At 35.7% G+C, this 23,070-nt stretch overlaps 2 protein-coding genes and 1 pseudogene across 7 annotated transcripts in view; all 3 read left to right on the forward strand.

The window, feature by feature from the left end:
• LOC149799029 (succinate--CoA ligase [ADP-forming] subunit beta, mitochondrial-like) overlaps window positions 1-10,308 on the forward strand; it is a 90,250-nt gene extending 79,942 nt beyond the window's left edge. For all 4 annotated transcript variants that reach the window (XM_089957983.1, XM_089957985.1, XM_089957984.1 and 1 more), the window contains one exon: window positions 7,390-10,308. In XM_089957983.1, coding sequence (XP_089814109.1) covers window positions 7,390-7,464 — 75 coding nt within the window. In that variant the 3' untranslated portion in view covers window positions 7,465-10,308. The remainder of the gene's footprint in view (window positions 1-7,389) is intronic.
• Window positions 239-7,383, forward strand: LOC149799030 (uncharacterized). Of its 2 annotated transcripts, XM_089957988.1 has the most exons (4): window positions 239-3,304; window positions 3,912-4,142; window positions 4,515-4,943; window positions 5,259-7,383. In XM_089957988.1, exon 4 carries the CDS (start codon window positions 5,297-5,299, stop codon window positions 6,233-6,235), a length of 939 nt encoding a protein of 312 aa, XP_089814114.1. In that variant the 5' UTR covers window positions 239-3,304; window positions 3,912-4,142; window positions 4,515-4,943; window positions 5,259-5,296; the 3' UTR covers window positions 6,236-7,383. The 2 variants fall into 2 exon arrangements, with proteins under 2 accessions (XP_089814114.1, XP_089814113.1); XM_089957987.1 differs by having other exon boundaries at window positions 239-4,142.
• A 1,258-nt stretch (window positions 10,309-11,566) lies between the features above and the next one.
• Window positions 11,567-23,070, forward strand: part of LOC149799031 (calpain-5 pseudogene) — a 39,028-nt pseudogene continuing 27,524 nt past the window's right edge. Inside the window, exon 1 of the transcript XR_016421080.1 lies at window positions 11,567-11,754. The product of XR_016421080.1 is annotated as a calpain-5 pseudogene (transcript). The remainder of the gene's footprint in view (window positions 11,755-23,070) is intronic.

Consider the following 23,070-nt stretch of genomic DNA (forward strand, 5'->3'; position numbering starts at 1 on the left):
TCATGAAACCTCACAAATCCTATATGTCCAACACCTGTCTAATAATATCCATTTGCTGTCATGAAACCTCACAAACCCTATATGTCCAACACCTGTCTAATAATATCCATGTGATATCAATAAATCTCACAAACCCTATATGTCCAACACCTATCTAACAATATCCATGTGATATCAATAAACCTCACAAACCCTATATGTCCAACACCTGTCTAATAATATCCATGTGATATCAATAAATCTCACAAACCCTATATGTCCAACACCTGTTTAATAATATCCATGTGATATCAATAAATCTCACAAACCCTGTATGTTGAACACCTGCCTAATAATATCCATGTGATATCAATTAACCTCACAAACCCTATATGTCCAACACCTATCTAACAATATCCATGTGCTATCAATTAACCTTACAAAACCTATATGTCCAACACCTGTCTGATAATATCCATGTCCTATCAATTAACTTCACAAATCCTATATGTTCAACACCTGTCTAATAATATCCATGTGATATCAATTAACCTCACAAACCCTATATGTCCAACACCTATCTAACAATATCCATGTGCTATCAATTAACCTTACAAAACCTATATGTCCAACACCTGTCTGATAATATCCATGTCCTATCAATTAACTTCACAAATCCTATATGTTCAACACCTGTCTAATAATATCCATGTGATATCAATTAACCTCACAATATCTGTGTTCAGCACCTGTCTAATAATATCCATGTGCTATCAATTAGCCTCACAAACCCTATATGTCCAACACCTGTCTAATAATATCCATGTGCTATCAATTAACCTCACAAACCCTATGTCTAACACCTGTCTAATAATATCCATGTGCTATCAATTAACCTCACAAACCCTATGTCTAACACCTGTCTAATAATATCCATGTGCTATCAGTAAACTTTACAAGCTGTATATGTCCAACACCTGTCTAATAATATCCATGTGCTATCAATAAACCTTACAAGCTGTATATGTCCAACACCTATCTAATAATATCCATGTGCTATCAATTAACCTCACAAACCCTATATGTTTAACACCTGTCTAATAATATCCATGTGCTATCAATTAACCTCACAAACCCTATATGTCCAATACCTGTCTAATAATATCCATGTGCTATCAATAAACCTCACAAACCCTATATGTCCAATACCTGTCTAATAATATCCATGTGCTATCAGTTAACCTCACAAACCCTATATGTCCAATACCTGTCTAATAATATCCATGTGCTATCAATAAACCTCACAAACTCTATATGTCCAATACCTGTCTAATAATATCCATGTGCTATCAATTAACCTCACAAACCCTATATGTTTAACACCTGTCTAATAATATCCATGTGCTATCAATAAACCTCACAAGCTCTATATGTCCAACACCTGTCTGATAATATCTGTGTGTTATCAATAAACCTCACAGGCTCTAGATGTTCACCTATATTAGAGTATATTATAGCATTCATGTGCTGTCATCAAACCTCACAAACCCTACATGTCTGCCATCTGCCATATAATATCAATGTGTTCACTACCAGCCTCACAACCCTACCTCACAAACCCTACGTGTCTGCCATCTGTCATATCATATCCATGTGTTGTCAACTAGCCTCACAAACCCTACATGGCTGCCATCTGTCTTATAATATCCATGTGTTTTCAACTAGCCTCACAAGCCCAACCTCACAAACCCTACATGTCTGCCATCTGTCTTATAATATCCATGTGTTTTCAACTAGCCTCACAAGCACAAACTCACAAACCCTACATGTCTGCCATCTGTCTTATAATATCCATGCGCTGTCAGCTAGCCTCACAAACCTTACATGTCTGCCATCTGTCTTATCATATCCATGTGTTGTCATCTGACTGTCAAGGAATCTATACATCTTATAATATTTTGATTCGAGTTCAGCATGATTTTAATTATTAGTTCATCTGGCAGTAAGACCAAATGAACCTGTGCTAGTTATGTGTCATGCATCTATCAACAGATTGCTGTTTTATTTGTGTTTTGATCCATTTGGAACAGTGCATCCTGGCTTGAAGGTCATTCAGACTGTATAAATGAATATGATATGCCACAATTACAAAAAATAATAAATTCTCATGAAATTACTTCTTTTCAGTAACCGCTAGATAGAATTTGATCAAAGAACTTGGTTCACCTGTGACAGGGTTCCTGCATGGGTCTGGAACTCTGGAAAAAGTCATAAATTTGAAACTTGCTATTCCAGGCCTTGAAAAGGTCTGGACAATTTTTTAAATGACAAAAAAGTCTGGGAAAAGTTATAAATATTTGTTTTCCGGAAACTGGAAACCTGGCTGCACTTTTTGGAGTTATTCAGGTGTTGCTGTAGAATGCAACATCTCAGGGCAAGTGTTAGGAGTGCAATATCTGTCACTGGATGAATACAGCTAGAGTCAAAGACTGATTGTAAAAGCATTATTTTGTTGATGTCCAAATCAACTGCAATGTCGTTTAGATCTAGTTTTCAGCTGATGTTCAAAATTCTGTTTTTGACATGTTTACACTTCAGTAACTTTGGTCATTGGGTACATGACATTACTGCATTGTATCTGATTTGCAATATAGCAGACCTGTTTACCCGTCCGTATTTTACCATATTTATATGGAATAAAGCCCATCCATACAGTCATTGATCTGAAAATACGACTTGAGGTTGCATTTATTTTATTTATTTTTTTAAATTAATTTTAAAGCCATTTTTATTCTGTTTCATTTTGTTGTATCGTCTCATCGGTCCGCATCCGCAATATGTGCCACATCACTGATTTTAGCATTCTCAACATATGATTGTTTAAACAGAAAATGCCTCTGACAAGAAAGTTTCAGCATGAAAGTGATGATGGAACTGGAAAGTCTAAACATAGAAAGCAGCATTTTCTACCAGTTTATAATACTCTGTGGTCATGGCTTAAACAATCATCTAAAGGAGAGCATTTTGTGCTCTGCACTGTTTGCAACTTAGACTTTTCCTGTGCACATGGTGGATGGAATGACTGTTCATGGCACGTGGAATCGGAAAATCATGCAAATTTGGGATCGCTAGTGAAGGGAAATAGAAATATTTTGTCCATGTTGAAGGGAAAGGAAGTCAGTGATCAACACATATTTCAAAATCAAATAACATGCTGAGGCGATTCTATGTGAGTTGATCGTAAATATGAATTTGTCATTGAGCACAGCCGACAAGTTGACAGAAGCAATGAAAAATATGTTCCCAGATTCCAAAATTGCACAAGGTATTTAGAAACAATCTCTCTCTCTCTCTCTCACACACACACATACAAAGACAGATGCACATTCATGACACTTAAGATTGACACCTTAGACTGATGTGGGTCCCTTTTCCTTTCATATTAGATCCAAACTTCTGTTCTTTTTTTTTTATAAATTAAAATGGAAACTCCAGAATCACAGTTTGAGTCAAAGAATCGCCCCCACCCCAGAATTCTGATGTGTATGCTAGATGCATGAAAGCTGCTTAATTTGTTTGAACATTAAATATTTCCAATAATACTATTAAATATTAAAAAAATATCAAAATGGATAGAACTTCATAGATACAGATACTAAATGCAATGATCTCAGTGTAAAAGTAAAATATATTTAAAAAATTCAGGTTATGCACGTTATTACAGTTGTAATAACTTGGCCATACTTGATCATTAGTTAATTAGTTTGCAGATATTGGATTAATGCCTGAAATGCTTTGGGGTTTTGGGGCGAATTTTTCCTTTAGTTCCTTATGGAATTGGCTAAATAATAGGCTTCATAATATAAACTTCTCGTCAGTGGTTGTAAATTTTTTTCTTTCCATTTTTTAATGTTATTGCTGTTGTTCTTCAGGAATGAGATGCTGTCGAAATAAAGCAACTGCTGTTATAAAGGAAATGTCAACCATTCAGATGAGTGACCTAACTGTACACATGATAAAGTTCCCATTCAGCATTGCCTTTGATGGAAGCAATGAAGGTGAAAAGAAACAGTCTCCTTTTGTTTTTTGAACCAAGCAGTCAGAATTAGGACAGGTCAGCTCAGAGCTGTTGGTGCTACCTGTGTGTGAAGGTTCTGTTACTGGTGAGAAATTTTTTAGTTACATGTTTTTAAAACTACTTTTGAGAGTGGGGATGGTTATGCTTTTCAAAGGACACCTGGTCAGACATGGACTGTTATTAATGATAGGTTGTTGTGTTAGTTTCTTGAAATCATTATCTATAAAACTTAAGATTGGACTAAAAATTCTGTTACAAGGTATAGGCTTTACGTGCTTCATTTTACAACATTAGTATCTTGTTCCCTTGATATAGTATTTCATTATTTTTGTTTTAAACAATTTCATCATTCTTCTCAGTATTGAATATGAGATCATAAAGTGTCAAAATTCATTAGTTTTATTTTCTTTGTTATCTTTTCCACCATCTGCATTTGGATTGTTTATGTCTTTTTCAGGTGAAAATGTCTTTGATCTTGTGCACAAAGGGCTTTTCATCCGTGGGATTTCATGGAAGAATTGCATCTCATTTGGATCTTTCATGGAAGAATTGCATCTCATTTGGATCTTTCATGGAAGAATTGCATCTCATTTGGATCTGACAATGCCAGTGTAATGACTGGGCAGAAGAAAGGAGTTTTATTCTTTGTGGAGAAGGAACAGCCTTAAGAAGTCTTCTTTTCTGCCTGCACCCTTCACCTAGTTCACCTTGCAGCAAAAAGAGGTGCATAATGCCTGCCACCAGTTGATGAGGTAGACGTCTTTTACTTCTTTAAAGAAAAGTACAGTCTGCCAGTCAAATCTGAAAGATCTTCAAGGACTGTATGATGTGAAACAAAAAAAAAGATGCTCAAGCATGGAAAAACCAGACGGCTGAGCATTGGAAGGTATGACACTGATGGATTATTATTCACAATATTTGTTAGCAAAATGCCATTGAGTTTTTGAATGTAAGAAAAGATTCACATTTGTTGACTTCCTGAACAAATTCTTAGTAATTTCATTAGTTATAGGCCACCTATTCATTTACACTATAATAATCATTATCATGTTTCAGCTACATGTACATTGTTTAAATAATAATTCTGATATGTAGACAATGATCTTAATGTCAATTTCTGGTCAGAATAAATTTATAAATATATTGATTTATGTAGTTTCTCAGTTTTTTTTGCCTTCTTGTTTTTCATATGCCTTGCAAGACTGCTTGAAAATTGGGATCCATTAAAGCATTCCTTCCATGAAGAACAGAAGAAGAAAAAAATCAGGAAAATCTGAAGAGAGGGGCTACTCTACACAGAAGATTGATGTAATTTTCCAGTTCCTTCGTTCTCCGACAAACAGGCTGTATTGTTTATTCCTCAGCTATACCATCAATGCATGTGGAAATGTCCTTTTGAAGTTACAGGCAGAGGAGCCCATGATCCATGAGGTGTGGCCATTGCTGTGTATTCTCTTAAATGATCGATACAGTCGTTTTATTAGGCCAGATGCTATATTGAATCACACTGTGGAGGAGGTCCATTTCAGAGATCAACAGGAACAAAAGGGTGATGAAGACCTCTTAATTGGAGGAGAAGCAAGATATTTTCTGTGCAAAACAGAGGCAAATCATCTACGAAAGAGCAGAATAACAGACTTTTATTCCTTGGTGAGGGCTTACTTTGAAGCGATCTGCACCTATCTTTTGGAGAAGCTGCCACTACAAGATCCCCTGTTTCAAGACATTTGTGTTGTGGATCCTAAGAATCAAGTAACAGCAAAATCAGTAAACTTGTATTACTTTCTGAAAAGATTTCCATGCTTGTTACCACCAGGTGTGACTGATGATACCATCATAGGGCAGCTTTTCCAGTACCAATCAACAGACATCTCACTGTGTTTGAAAAACAGAATAGATGAATTTTGGATTGCTGTTTCTACTAAGGAACCTAATATCCAGTCTTTGTGTAATGTCATGTGGAGCTTACTCACTGTGCCTCATGGCAGTGCTGCTTGTGAACGCATTTTCAGTTGTGTTAGGAAAAATGTTATTGATCAGAGATCCTCACTAGCCAGTCAGACCATTGAGGCTTTATTGGTCCTGAAGTCAAAACCAAAGAAATTTACCAAAGAGTGGACAGATGACCAGCTGGATAGGATAAAGAGTGCCTGTTATATCGCCATTAAAACCCCATAGACTAAGCCTTCATTAAAACATTAATTCCAAGTGAATCAGTTTGATATTGTTGACAAACTTTGTACAAAATAATATATGAAGCTCATTTCCATTCTAGTAAATGTTATCAAAGTTGATACTAGATTTTATGAAATAATAATATTGAGTGGTTAATTTAGATAGGTGAAATCTATATGAAGGTATTATTTTCTGAGTGGATAAAATGTCATAATGTTTTGTATCAAGTCTTAATTAACCATGTATAATGTACAGAATTGGCGTTATTTAAAATGTTATGGATGTGTGCGAAGCTGAGTAAACAGATTTTCTAGAGAAAGTAACAGAGGTAAATAACGGAATAAATTTGGGTATGTGGAGGTATTCTTTTGTGGTTTTTATCACTATAATATAAACAAGATCTTGAAGTCAGTGGTGGTCAATTTCTTCAGATTTTTGCCTCAAAACACAGAATGGCCTGATACCAGCATCTTTACAAACTAGGAGTTATTCACAGAATATTGTATAGTCAGTATGTCATGCAATACTACATAATGGTAATTATAGTGTATTGATAGTGTCTACTATTTGTGCATTGTTTCACAGGTGATGTGTGCTGTGTTACAATGTTAGAAACACTGAATGAAAATACTGACTGCCTTAAAAAAATACTGACTGAGATTGCTTAAAACACTGACAAGAAAATGTATGGGTAAACAGGTCTGATATAGCAAAAACATGTCATAATGGGATAGAGCTGTACTTCAAAGAGCTGGTTACTAAGGTATAAAAGTTAATGTAAATATGAACACTTTCTAATGTGAATGAGCACAGCTGGTCAAAGACATGGAATGTGGTGACCTGTATCTTTCTGTAGTGTCACAAAATGTATTTGGTCCTGAATTAAAATGATTTCCATGTACGTGTCCCATGAGAAATCCAAGATCTTGGTGACTATCATAAAAATCTTGTTACCATTTTAAAAATGATTAAATTATTTCAGGTGCTCTGCCTCTACTATCATACAGCTTAAATTTAGTCATGTTGAAGGATTGTTGTTTGGTTACAAAATCTTGTATGAACCTAGTTAAACTTACTGCATGCATCTGTTCATTCAGCAGTGATTACAAAATGTCATTCTTTGTTTTTATCCTCAAAATGATTTTTTTCTTTTACAGGCAGTGAAACTAGCAACAATAGTTGAGTTAGCCAAGAAAGCATCAATTGACGTCAAGTTTGAATTGCCAATATGAAGCATTTTTTTCTGGCAGTGTCATTTTCTCAACACAAAATTTAATGAAACCCCAAAGTCAGATAGATGATGTAGGCCTTACAACAAAATAAATTTTAAAACTACTGAATTGACTTTATGAAAAACATGTGCATTTTTATACTACAGCTTTCTCAACAATCTTGAATTTGAAGTTGGTCATATTCCTGAATTTTTTATCTTAGTTTTAACTACATTCAGTTCATCTAGCAAATGGTCAACTGCTTACATTCCTCAATAAAATATTTTCAATATAACTTTTTGTTGAAGGATGGTGTAAATGTGTGGCTATCATAGAACTTTTTGTTTATCAGTGGTGTAAGTATGTGGCTGTCCTATAATCTCCCTTTCATGACAGCTAATGTAAAACAAAATTTCACCATAGTTTGGTTACAAGACTAGACCATTATGCATCACTAGTTATTTGTTTAAAATGAAATTGTTCATTTTTGACAGATTCCTTAAGATTCATCAAAACTGTGGTAGGTCAGTTACATAACTTGAAATGAGTACAACAGATATTTAAATTGTAATGACTTCTTACTGCCAGTAGTACATAGGTTATACTATTGTTCTTGCTACTAGATAGACATTACTGTAATTGCTAATAGGTAAACATATTTGATAAAATGCAGTTTACTTTGTAAAATATCAACAAAACTTTCACTTGCTCTTTTTAATTGACCACTTACAATATGGTTGTAAAGTTGTGGTTACTCACAATAACATAAAATGACCACTTTGGACTGATTACACAACCACTGTGGTGTGGAAATGTATGGATATGCTCTCCTGTACATAATTAGGGGTTGCTTCTGTATAACTATGAAATGTTTTGGATTTTGTCAATTTTTTGTAGAGTTTTAGAAACTTACAAAAGAATTGATTATTTGTTCTAGTGGCAGTTGTTTAAGTTTGTTGTTAGAGTAACTGCAAATAGGTAATCTATCTAGAATTCTTTACAGGATGTAGTTTCCGTCATACTAATTTGGCGTACTTTGGTCAGAATAGTCGTCATCCTGGCCAAAGTGCTGTCATGAACCTCAAATTAAACCAGAGTATGTTAATTCTTCTTGGGTATTTTCTGACAGAAGTTTCAGAAAAGAAATACAGGACTAAACAATCTTACATTGTCAGGAATTATTTGTTGCTGTTAAATATTGATGCAAGTGATTGTATTTTAAAATGTGATATATATATAGTGTGTGTGTGATGTAAAGCCTTATTGAAGAAATTACATCTTATGTTGACTCAGATGTACAATGCCTTTTTTCTTCTCACAGCATATCATTTGTAATTTTACCTGATGCTAAGATAATGGCTACCTCAAGGAAGTTTATTTCCCACAGCTCAGCCCATTTCCCTGTAGAGTTTCCTTGGATAGTTCCTTTCCTGTATTGTTAATGAAATTATCTCAATGACAAGATACTATTTCTTGGATTACTTTATGACTGTAGAATTTTTACAATTAATTTTGCTGATAAGCATCTTTTAATTGTCTATCTGTGATGTTTAGGCAAGAAATTTTTGTTTCTGTGTGCCCTCAGCAGTCTGATACAAAGAGATTTTTTCTGCAATTTAAAATGGAGACCGTTGCAGATTTTGCACTCAGATGCCACAGGAAAATTGGTGATCTTTAATTGTGGGGTTGAGCATTTTGCATGTGAAACACCACTATTATAAAATATGTCATTAAGTAATTTTTATTGTTATTTGTGTTTGAAGAAGGTGAAAAAAGTTTTTTGCCAAAAAAATCTTAGCAAACATTAAAATGGTTGAATAGATGCTATACAAATAGTAGAATAAAAAAATCAAGCTGGCAGTTCCACAATTGTTTTATGATACCCACTAACTTAGGTCTGTTGCTGCTCAATATTCTCTAAAGATGACATTTTTTTACAATGAAATGTACATTTTACAGTGTAAATATATTGATATAAATTTAAAGTTAATTTTTTTTCCAATTCTGAATTTATTTTACTGACTTTTTTATGTGATACAGATAACTGGGCATTGCATATGAATATTTTTGCCAATATAATTGCAGATGTATTAAGTTAAGTATACGTATATATTTTTTTTTTGAGCAAAGTTAAAACATTAGCAGAAAATGATATCTCAATGACAAGCAGTTCAGAACAGAATAAGGGTAATTTTTTTTTTTTTAATTTCTCATTAATTCTGTGCATTTCAAGCATCAGACATGGATGCCCAGGGAGAATCCACTAAATTACCTTCATTACACAAGGCTTTACAACAAAAAGAGCATGTCATTAAATGGACTTATATCTTAGTTATGTCCAGCTATCACAAGGCAGATCAGTATGATGATAAGTTATGATAAAGGTAATGATTTTGACATGTCTGATTTTTTCTAATGTAAAATATGAAATCATACACAGCTAAAAGATGCAGTATATTGACCATGTGTCATCATGACATTGTATTGAACTAGGTCAAGCTTTCGTACATAATAGAGTAAAATTTATACATAAATAGAAAACGAAGCTTAGTATCTCTTTGTGTAACTAATTCACACATTTAGAATGGACTGCTACAAATTATTCCTCAAACCATGTATACCCACATGTATCTTGAGTCGGACTGCTGACAGCAAAGATCCTGATCTGCTGTAGCATAATTCTTCCGCAGATCAGGGTTTATGATGTTTGTTTTGCTGATTACTCTTAACAAACTGCACAGACTCAGATCTGCCAGTGCATTAAGCAGTTGGACTCTATTTATACATGTGTATAAACAATAGGCAATGCTTTAGAGGAGTCCACAGCATATAAAATATTCATGAAATAAAGTTTGTTTTCACTACTGCCATATTGCTTGTACTTTATTTTTGCCCTGTAGGCAGGAATCTCCCTAAGTCTGTCAGTCAAGCTGCTTGTACTTTGTTTTTGCCCTGTAGGCAGGAATCCCCCTACGTCTGTCAATCAATCTGCTTGTACTTTGTTTTTGTCCTGTAGGCAGGAATCTCCCTAAGTCCGTCAATCAAGCTGCTTGTACTTTGTTTTTGCCCTGTAGGCAGGAATCCCCCTAGGTCTGTCAGTCAAGCTGCTTGTACTTTGTTTTTGTCCTGTTGGCAGGAATCTCCCTAAGTCTGTCAATCAAGCTGCTTGTACTTTGTTTTTGCCCTGCAGGCAGGAATCTCCCTACGTCTGTCAATCAAGCTGCTTGTACTTTGTTTTTGTCCTGTAGGCAGGAATCTCCCTAAGTCCGTCAATCAAGCTGCTTGTACTTTGTTTTTGCCCTGTAGGCAGGAATCCCCCTAGGTCTGTCAGTCAAGCTGCTTGTACTTTGTTTTTGTCCTGTTGGCAGGAATCTCCCTAAGTCTGTCAATCAAGCTGCTTGTACTTTGTTTTTGCCCTGCAGGCAGGAATCTCCCTACGTCTGTCAATCAAGCTGCTTGTACTTTGTTTCTGCCATGTAGGCAGGAATCTCCCCAAATCTGTCGATCAAGCTGCTGATTCATCATATACATGCAGCACTCATTTGGTAATTCATAAATGGATGGATGGATGCACATTTTATGGATTTTGAAAGTTGACCAAATCTTAAGAAAGCATTCTGGCATGAAGGGTATTTGTACAAAAGAAGTGAACTAGCCTCTTAAATATAACTGCTATTACTAAAAGTAAAAACAACAAAAAAAATGTATAACTTTCTTCTAAATATCTACATTTCTACCAAATTTCACCCAAGTGAGAGAAAGTGCCATAGCTTGTATTCCTTTAAGATTTATAGAAATACCATGAAATATCAATGCTAAACGGAACTTGACAAACACTCACACACTGCATCCAGGCATTGGAATCTAACAATGGTACTGATATGTGATAAAATATTTGTGAAAATGCAAAACTTTGAGAAATCTAAAATCGTTTGCATTTATAACATCGGCAATCAGCAGCATTGGAGGCATTTCAGCAGAAGGTATCCTACAGACCGAAAATTTTTGGCCGCTTGTTCTCTGCATTTCGCTGTTAGGCCGGTGTTAGCCAGATATGTTGTCTGGGCTTCTTTATGCCGCTGCCATAAAGCAGACTATGACATGTTTATCTTTCCGTTCATCTCATTTGGTATCCACTCCACAACTTTAGTTTAAAGCAAGTACATTGGTTGATGGCTTGCACTTTACGTATGGAAGAAACCTGGAAAAATTAAAAGGTTACGGTCATAGTGACTCAAAGAAGAAATATTGTTTCCACTGGATAAATGTATATGGGACGGGGAAAACCGTTTGATTTAGAGGTAGAGGCAGGTACGTCATTTCAACTTTTTTTCCGGGAGGGAGGGGGGAAGCAAACTTGACGGGCTTGTTCATTTCGTATATAGGCAACAGCAATTTTACATTTCACAGTTCATGCCCCCCGCCCCCCAATGATGTGCCAGGGTAGATGTTACCACTACAAAAGGGAAACAAATTATGCAAAATGACGAATACGAACCTCATGAAATCACCACTTTGTGACTGAAGCAGGAAAAGAGTTATGCATTTCTGTCACGTACCATAGACACCCACCTCTACCTCAAGGTCAAGGTCACAGCAAGAAAAGCCATTCTGTGACTTGTATCTTTGTCCAGAGTATAACATTTGAAACACTGAAAACATTTTAATGAAACTCTACCCAGTATATATCATTGACTATATAGTGTCACGTGACATAACCATGGTTCCTGTGAGTTTAAACTTTGCCATGTCGAAGATATTTACACGACGTTTAGCCAGTTATATGTCGTGCACAAATGTATCTCATACCATAGGCACGCCCCTTGCTTCAAGTTCTTGACAAGGGGAAAATACAAATCGGTAGCCTCTATCAAAGTACAAGTATGACTGGTCAAAATGCGAAAGTTTTAGTAATAATATAGGGTCACACTCTCCCTTTGATTGCTGATCCCACCGACTGACTTGTCGCTGGTACGTCACTTGAGTATAATACTCGGTAAGTAACATTTGTCAAAGACGGCTCGGCACACGTCTGGAAAAATTGTATTGCATGACGTCTCGTCACACGTCAGAATTTTGTTTTATTTGACGATGGCTCGACCCACGTCAGAAAAAAAAATGTATTTCACGATGGTTTGTAACACGTCAGCAAAAACTTTCACAATGCCTCGGCACACGTCAGCAAAAATTGTGTTTTGTTTCACTACGGATAGGCACACTTCAACAAAAAGTATTTCACGATGGCTCGGCACACGTCAGCAAAAATTGTATTTCACGGTGGATCGGTACACGTCAACAAAAATTGTATTTCAGACAAAGGGTACTATAACTAATAGGTGCTTCTTGTTCTTTTGTTTTATTCTCCTTGTTTACTTAAACGGAAAGGAAGAGCTCCGGGTGGTCTAAAGCACTCGCCTTTACAGATAACCGACATCAAACTAACGGCTGAGTGCGTTCGAGTCTCAGGCTTGGCCAGCGTGGGTGTGTGATAAAGCTTGCCAGTAGCTTCCAGTGGATCGGTGGTTCTTCCTGGGATGTTTCCGGGTTCTTCATCAACCAGGTATACTGGCCACCATGTATAGCCTATAATGTGCTGGAAAATGGTGTTAACCCCCAGTAACAACAACGGAAAGGAATACTACATTCCGGCACTATTTAAGATCACTATCTCTTTATAAGATATTATAAATCCATCGACATGAAGCAGGTAAAGACATGGCGTAATTTCCCCTATGTGTGAGAACATTTGATCAAAAGATCACATGGCCCATCGGGAAGTGCAGGGGAGAGATGGTTTTGTGTTTGTGGCAAAAATGTATTTGCTGTTATAAATCCTGTATATCTATCCATACTTCCGTTCGTCTATCTGTCTGGATCCATATGTCTATCCAGTGTCCAATACCGTTATCTATAGTCATCGTCTTCGGCATTAATTATAGATTCCTAAAGTAGGTTAGAACATTCTACTGATCTTGAAGCCCCTCAGACCCATGAAGGCAATTTACTTTCTTTACGCACCAGTCAATTGGAATAATGGTACTAGCGTCTACTGTATCCGTTGTGGGCGTGTGCATCGCTTCTGCTGCTGAATACCTTGAAATATTTTGGTTTAAGAAACTGACAAGCCAGTTTTCAAAATATTTTTCATTATCTTTCCCTTTTGTATGTGTGATTCGCGCTTTATTAGCATGTTCACATGAAAGGGATCTCACACACACACACACACATACATATATATATATATATATATATATATATATATATATATATATATATATATATATATATATATATATATATATGTATGTATGTATGTATGTATGTATGTATGTATGTCGTGTGTGTGTACAACTATGGTGAGTTTCACTCCTCCCGAGTTGACCATATGTGTTCGCAGGTTCGCAGCCTATATTTCTTTATGACTCCATCAGTAATAGTCCTTGCATCACTGCAAAAGAATTCATTCAGTCCGCATGTAAATTTGCATCCCACGCTCAGTAACATATGCTTCAATGTAGACGCGATGATGCGCAATTGTGATAGACCATTTAACATTGCCTAGATTTTCCTGCCGTATCAGGAGGACACGACAAAGAGTCTATCTCTTTGTATCCACCACGGTTATAAGTGGTCTTCTTCTCAAATTCCCATTCCATTTCCTATTTTCTTTCGGGCATTTTCTTTGTTTGGGGCTAATCTGGGATGGCACTTATGGAATATGCACGGTATATGTCACTCCCAGTGATGAAGGAATGATTACAAGCATAGATCAGGTTTCACTAACTGTATGGCGGACGGAAAGGGACAAAATAACAGGCCTACGCTAGTTAAGTTACTGCGAGCGAGAGAGAGAGAGAGAGAGACTGCTGCTAAAATTACAGCACAGAATATTTACAACAATCCTAATCACGTGGAAGTTGACGAACACCCTCTACCGGTTCACCGCTTTTAACAAGCGGCTGGCCGCTTAAACAAATCGCAGTTAACAGTTAATTCCTACTTAAAAAATGTTCACCGCTAAAAATAAAATGTCGGTTAACCGTCAAAATAGGTTAACTACTATTTTATGTATCGGTTCACCGCTAATAGATATATCGGTTAACCTGTATTTAGCAGTCATCTCTAAATCACCGGTGTATCGGTATGTAAAAGGTAAGGACCACTATCTTCCAACCATAGTTACAAGAAAGGGCTTTCAAATAGTTACAACAATATAAATCGATATCAGGGTTATTATATAACACAGGAATTAGAAGCTCCAGTTTCTAGTTGCAAGATGTCACCTGTTCCCTTTTAATATGTAAATAATATTCCTAGTGATAGGTTGAAGTAAGATCGAAGCCCCAGCAGGGTGGAATTTGTACTCGGGCTAGAAACAGCTTACCATGGTAACATATTGATGCTATCTGAAACGGTAGTTCATTGGAAAGAAATGTATACATTCTGCATTTCCTATTTTAAATTAGGATTTAATATTTTGCTAATATCAGTATAGAAAAAACGCCAACTTTTACTCAGATGTATTTTTATTGGTAATTTTATGAAAAATAATATCAGTGAAAATGTCATTTTGCAACTTTGAAGTCAGCCTTCATTCAGTTTTAAAATTAAACAATTGAAATAAATTACTCATTTTAATCCAACAGCAATACATTTGTCAGTGTGCCATAAGTATACAAATGTTAACTGTATCCATGTCTTTTGCATAAAAGGTTTGTAAAGTGGTTTTAAAGTGCCATGGGGCAAATGTTCTATGCAAACAGCAGAAGACCCAGCACCGCATAAATTTAGATTACTGGTAAAAGATGAAACGTTATGCTGATACATTTGAAATACAGAATCAATCTAGTGCATGAAGAAATTGTTCTTAACGAACGAACAGTGCTAAACAAAACGAATTTTGTCTACCGTGACTTGCTGCTTTTATTTACTTGATTGATTAGGAAATCGGTGAATGACATCAGTATATGCTGTTTATAATTCAATAATATCGCGTGAAGGGTACAAGAAAATTAAATTTGAAAGTTACATATTGTTACATATATCTGATTTAATTCATATTTATTTTAATTGTTTGTCAGTTTAAAATTTTTTATTCTATTATATGCTATTTTAATGTAAATTTATTCACTGGAGATGATATTTTTCCAGAAAATCAGTTGACCTGAATCAGTCTTTCGTAAACACCAGGTGTTGATCTAATTCCTGACCTTGTTTCAGAATTTGTAGCAACCTTCGTAAACAAGTTCTATTTTATTTTTAAATGATTGGTTTTCGTCAGGGTCATTTTTGATGTACGTGACATAAAAACGATCATGTGACCTCCCTTTCGATTTCGCAATTCCGGTTTTTCCATTAGTGCGCATTTGTTAGTTTTTAATACAGATGCATAGAGAGATTTCTCAGTTTTGGGCTTTATACACTGATGTCCAGTTCTTTTGTTGCAGCCAGATTTTGAGTTATATTTTTCTTCAGATCAGTTGGATTTCAAAAGGATTAATTCTTTTATTCTCTGGAAATATTTTGAAGAGTACTCACGCAAAAATTTGGGAAAGACATTGCTTACAAATTTAATTTTGGAATTTCCAACACCGGAGTGTCATTATTTGTATTTCTACAAGGAACTGTAGATAAGCACAGTACTGACTACAGCATACGTCATCGTCATCCATCTTGGATTTTCCATCAGGATTCGAACATAAAACTATTAGAACATTTATTACTAGGACTTTTGCAATTTAATTCATGGATTATTACTGGATTATTTTTGGATAATTCTTGGATTATGTTTGGATTTGATTCTTGAAACCGTAAGTTCTCCTTTTTTCATTTTTACAGAATTTTTCCTGGGAAATAAATTATTTGCTAAATTTTAAAAAGCTTGTTATTTTCACTCTTCTGTGTTAATTTTTATTCGAACCTTGAACACGTAACAATATGACCAGACCAGTCAGACTGAAGTTCGTCTGATTTTATTTTTACTGGTAAATGTTTTAGGGTTTGACTATGAGCTGGCAATATAGTTTCACTAACCGCACTTCTTAAGAGTGAAAGGTCTGCTGATTCGGGCTACAACAAAAATCAACACTTGACTATGGAGTATTTAGTATTTGGCATTATTGTATCAACTAGTACATGATTTTAACTACCGTTCATAGTTGCAGACACAAATTATACTTTTACATAACGGAGTAATCATTTCTTCACACTAGACCGTATAGCAGCAACTGATTTAAAATCTCACTAAAACGAGTGTTACTGTAATAGTTTTGATTAAGAAGAATGAGGACAGGTGAATTCTTGTAACCACTTTTGAATGCAATTATGGTACAAATGCATCACGTTAGATTTTAAAACGGGTAGTCAGCGGTTTGTTTCTTGCGGTAATGGGAGACCTATATAAATTGAGAACCACTTTGCTGTATACAGAAGGGTCACTAGATAAAAATATTGGAGCCTCTTGTACTCCGTAATCCAAATAAATACAAGCTCCGCGAATGGAAAGGATGTAAAGCAAAAATGCGAAAAATGTGTCAATTTACACTGTGATGTTGACAAAAAGAGTCTTATGACATTGTCACTTTGTGTACTCAAATTGCTCACTGAAAAGTCACATGCAAAATTATTGAAAAGATATGCAAAAGAAAAGGAAATTCCTTGTTATTCTTGTTGTTCGTCAGTCTGAAAAAAAACCCATAAAACTAAGCAAACCACTTTTACTGTCGTTTTATAGTGTTGGAGTCATTCAAATTACAGCGTTCGAGTCATTTAAATTATCGTGCATGTAAAATCCTTCTTTTTTCCTTGTCACGTTTGCTAAGCCCAGGTATTAAGACGTGTACAGTTGCCGCGGCCATGTGTTTGATGTCTAAACAGTGCCGAGGGCTAGAGTTAATCTCTTACGCAATGTTACCGTGATCAGCCAGAAGACCGGAATCTTGAATCGGCACAGGCGTTAGATCGTACGACATCTCACCTATATGTCACAGCTTAGTCCTAAGATCAGATGGAAGCCCTGGGGGTGGGGGGGGTGAACAAGGCGTGTTCTTATCATTGACAACATTGACAGACAGCAAGAGGGACATTATCCGCTAAGTTCGATTGGATCGGTTCACAGCGACATACAATAGGAATTGAGATAGAGGGTGTGATTACAATTTAGATCCGAATTATAACTTCATAACTCTAAGCAAAAGGTCAGTTCTCCTGGGAAGATTGCTGAGTAAATATGATTACACCGAGAAAACCACTCCTAATTTGGCGGTAAAACTTAGAAACAAATTCCAAGGAAAGACCAAGTTTCGAAAAGGTCAGTGAGTTATTTGCTCGGCTTGTGCAGATGTTACGGCATTGTAATTATAATTATGTGTAGTATGTATACTTAGTAGGATCGTTTAGCACGTAGACTTATCTTTGTACTGTTTCATTTGCATGCGTATTTGAGAAATGGGATTGAGTATAATGTAGAGAATCATGTAGATTGTTAGCCTGTGGTCAGAATTAATTTTGTAATTCGCTGTTAGGTTACTTTGTAGTAAACTAGTGCATTTATTCATGTGCTATGTTATAATGTACACATGCTTTAATTGTGAATTTGGAAAATGGTTGAAGTACGTAAGATTAGTTACTATGGATGTATGCATATATCAGAGCATGGATATTTGAATGTTTGCATACTTTGTATGAGTGTAAGGTAAAGGAATGCATCTGATTATTGTGATATTTAGTATAACGGGATTAGGAATATGTACTGATGTGATGCAATTTATTGATGTATGTATGAGAAGTAATTGATACCGTGCATTTATTACGATGTTGTTTCACCATTCAAGAATGTACGAGTATTTCAATGTGAATGAATGCGTGACCGAAGAAATTTAATAGCCGTTATCTGGTGATAGGCTGGGTGTAGTGTGAGATGAGAGGGCTAAGGAACAATAATGTACAGTCCTTTTGTTTTCATAGGAAACTTTTTATTGGACAGAACTTCCATTTAATTGAGTCCCGAGTCTCCAAGAGGTGGAGAAAGAAGTGAGACTAGCAGAGCAGTCGGAGTCGACAAAAGTCTAGTCGCTAGAGAGGTGTATAGAAGGTGGAGGAGGATGAAAAGGAGTCGATGAGGAGAAAGTGGAGTAGGGGTATAGAGAAGTCAAGGAGGAGATGGAATTTGGAGAAAATCGGGAGGAAGAGGAGAAGACATTGGGAGGAATAGGAGAGAAGATACACGGATGAGTAGAATACAAGGACAGGTGGAAATCTATATCACACCACTAAGCAAGTGATGCAGTAGGTTATTACATGGTCGAGCGGACGGAGTGTACTTAGGAAATTTGAATTATTTGACTACTGAGTTGTTATTAAAATGTTATTCGTTGAATTTCACTTTTTTTTCTATATTCAATCATTTAACCGTCGGCATTGCTAACTGGAGGCTCAGAGCTTTGCATCTATCTTTCACTAATTTAACTTCCCACCAAAATCGAGCCTGGGTGGGACTTCTATAATAATTCAAATAACATATTGGGAGCACCCCACCCCAACCATAACAAACCTCACATTCCTGTTCCAAACTGTCTCTTCTTATAGACTTGAGAATTTGATATTCATTTCGTACTTTGGTACTCACTGTGTTAAATATCTGTTAGTTTATTGTAAACTTGATAATTGCACGTGTTAGTATCTTTTTAATGTTATTATCGTCCGTATTTGAGTATCAACATATCTCTGTACAAACTAAATAGTAGTTGCATAAGTTTCTCTAACAGGATCATACATACCCATGTTACAGTTATTGCTGAGAGCTAAGTTACTACTGATTGTTTGACCAAGTGTGACCTACTATCACCTTTGTTTTGTCTCAGTGCTTAAATGAGAACCTAAGTCAATACGACCTCATAAAGATGTTGACATTATTTCATCATTTTCTAACATGAAAAACACATCTTTCAAGCATACAGTGAAAGTCTTTAACTTTTCCATCTTCATCTTGAATGATGATATTCAGTCTATCTATGATACCTCAGTGGTTAACACTGCCGTTACTTCTGTTAAATCTCGGTGACAAATATTTAAGAACGTAGAACTTCTAATAACATAATTAATAGCCAATGCAGTACATTTGGTGTATTTGTTATGATCAAATTAATGTAGTGCGATGAGCCTGTTGTTGAACCACGTCCAATTTCAGTAAATGAAGTTTATTTGGTGTACAATTCGCAATGTTACTGCAGACGGTGAGTGTTGTCAACAGTTGAATTCAATACAATGTAGCTATGCGCCATTTTTTTAATAGTATCTAACAATCTCAAATTATTGTTAGCTAATTGTTTTAATACCATTGGTCCAGTAATTTTTGATTATCTTCAAAATTATCCGTATAGCTTCCTGATCGTGTATGTTTTTTTTTTTTTTTTTTATATTTACATGTTACGTTCTTTTCCTATACAAAAATATGGGTGGTGCAGGAACATCATACATTAATAATTAATGAAAGAATGAATTCGTTTCTTGAGTCATTTTTTTATATTTTTTTCTCTTTAATTCTTTCTTCCTTTATTTGTTTATTCAATTATTTATTTATTTATTTATTTATTTATTTATTTACGCACATGCGATTATATATACCTTTGCCCATTTTTAAGGAATAACTAATAATTTCGATCTGATTTCAATGTTTGCGTGGTCCATTATTAAAATGCATGTAACGATTTATTTGACGGTTGGAGTTTTGGTTAGCCGTTATTTGTTTTTTAAAAATACCGGTAAACGGCTCATTATCGAACGGTAAAATAATTTATAACGGTAGCAATGGCGGATATTGTACGGCAATATGACCATATAACCTCAAGAGGAACTTGACATTACGGCCGCCATCATAAAAGTGTGATCCTATGTTGGCAAGAAAAATGAACATTATGCCATAGGTTTAAAATTAGTATGATCCTATGTCCTCAAGGGGACATGTAATGTTAAATATATACATACCTTTAAGACTGGTATGACCCTAAGACAGCATGGGGAAACTGATGGCCTCTGACTGAAAATTTAGACGTTGATAATATCTTTTCTTTAGGATAACATTATGCGACTAACTGCGATCAGGGGAGATGCTGGTGCGATACACGTCCATAGGATTATTATTGTGAGTCGGTATGGTGGAGATGGAAAGTATAACGTTGAAAACTCGCACAGCATTAACGTTTCAGGCAATATACGGACAAATGGTCCCCTATATAGACAAAGGAAAACAACATTATGACCACCATTTTGAGATGGGATCCTATGCAGACAACATGAATTTAATATTAATCGATAGGGTTAACGTTAGTGTGGTACTGTCGGATCAAGAGAACATATTGGGTCAATGGGGCTTATATATTAGTCCGTAGAAATAACATTAGGTGTCTGTATGGGATCAGTGAGAACAGTGCTGCTAAATATGTCCTCAAGAATAACATGATCTTGGCACTATGGTGTCAATGTGAATTTAATATTAGTCCATTTGTATGATTCTGGCTTTAGTGGGAACGGTAATATGCTTTCTATATTACTTTGTTTAGTCGCAGAGTTGTTTGCTGTTTAAAACTCAATAAAAAGGTGTTACAACCTTAAGGTACAAAAAAGATCTGTTTTGTTTTCGACAGTTCAGCAATGTTTCAATAAATTAGATCAGTAGCAGAACGGTGTATGTTATAACAACCTTAAGTCACACGAAACCATAGATTGCATTGAAGCCTGACCCTGTTTGATAACACCGCAAACTTTCCCCTCTCTTTGTCAGCACCACATTACCACGGCTTTAGAGGGACACCGGGTGTCCTGGTGTTCTATGGCGCTCGCCTTTATAGATCACTGACATCTCAGCTCTGTCCGCGTGGGTTCGAGTCTGACTCGACCATCCTGGGTATGTGAGATAGGTTTGCCAGTAACGTCACGTGAGTTTGTGTTTCTTTCCGTGTTCTTCCTCCACCAATTATAATGGACGCCATGTGTAGCATATCGTGTGCTAAAAATGAAGTTAAACCCATATAAGTCCACCAACTATGGGCTTTATTCTATCAGCCGTTGCAGCTTGTGCCGAGTTTTCTTTGTTTCTCATCAATATGCATAAGCTCTCCTTAACCATCCATTACGAGCGCAAGTAAAATGCTCTTGTCATTGTGACCGAACTTGACGTTTCACGTTGTTTTAAAGCGTTTCTTTTTTGCAAACACAGTCACTCATTGGTCGATGAACGGGCACTTTCAGAGACGTGTCGAAGAATGTTATATGGTGCTGTTGATGAAATATTTGTCTTAATGAATAATCATGAAAAGTGAGGAAATTTCATAACAGGCAGGTACTGGTGATAAAAAGAGCGTAGCGGATAGTCACTCGTGGCTTGCGACAATGACCTTCTGCCAATTATTTATCGAACGACAATAGGTAACAATTCAGCGAGCAAATCTTGGGCGACAAAGACCAGGCCAGTATTACAAAGTAATGAACTACACTTACATTTGATTTTTTTGGGGTGTAAAAACCATTCCTGCACAGTCAAACACCGTTCAGCCTAGGGACTTTATTTCTTATTACCGTTCGAATATACGCCAGAGGGTCATACTAATTTTTAACCTATGGTCCAATGTTAAATTCCCATAGACACCAATGTGCCACACTCATGTTATTCATGTGGATAGTTGTAGCTTTAACTTTCCCATGAACCTCATACATACCCATGCTGTTATTCTTGTGGACTAATGCTACATTCCCAATGATCTCATATTTTCTCTTGTCGTATATGCGCCAACATCACGTAAAACATATGGAATAATGTTAAATTCACCATGTCCGCATATAGACCCTCCTTCTGTCAGCATATGATCATACTCGTGTTAATCCCATGCACTAATGTTAAATTCTCCTCGTCCGCATAAGGTCCTATTTCACCATGGCGGTAGTAATGCTAATTTCCATTGTCAGTTTCGCGTTCCATCTAACCGTATATCGTTTCACAATTTTAATACTATGAGCGTTTTAAACATTATAATTCCCATTTTCCCCATATCATCGAATAATGTTAATAATATGGATGCTTTTCACACTAATACTACTCTTGACCCACACAACCCCATAATGTTAATTTCATGGACATTTTAACATTATATTTCCCTTCAAAGACCATGTTTATCCCTTGATGCCATATAATCTTGTTAATGTTAAACCTTTGGACACCTATATTATGTTTATTATTGTTCATGATTAGAAATTGTAAGGATTAATTAGTTAATAATATTTTAATACTAAGTTTCGTATAAATTTAAAGTTCGCACGTTCAAGAGGAGTCATATACGAAGTGCTTACATTCATTCATAAAGTTCCAATGTTGAGTTGAACTATTGGTCAACTAATCATCACGTGATGTGATTAGAGGTCATGGGATTTTTTGAAAGGCCAGGATGACCGAATTTATGATCAGGTGGTTTAATCTAAGTGATCCTGTTTATGGTTCAGAATATGCAGACGCTGTGTATTGCGTAATGTAATCTATACGATATAATTATTACGTACGATTAGTCATTCTTAGTAGCACCACCAATCTTGGAAGTTATTCAGTTATATTGCGAGGAATTCATTTATTTTATTTAA

The sequence above is a fragment of the Sinohyriopsis cumingii genome, chromosome 5, assembly GCF_028554795.1.
Source record: "Sinohyriopsis cumingii isolate HCF-2022 chromosome 5, ASM2855479v2, whole genome shotgun sequence".
NCBI lineage: Eukaryota > Metazoa > Mollusca > Bivalvia > Unionida > Unionidae > Sinohyriopsis > Sinohyriopsis cumingii.

What these genes read in the sequence shown, in the direction of transcription:
- LOC149799030 (XM_089957987.1), top strand. Translation starts at nt 5,297, where the DNA reads ATGAAGAACAGAAGAAGAAAAAAATCAGGAAAATCTGAAGAGAGGGGC.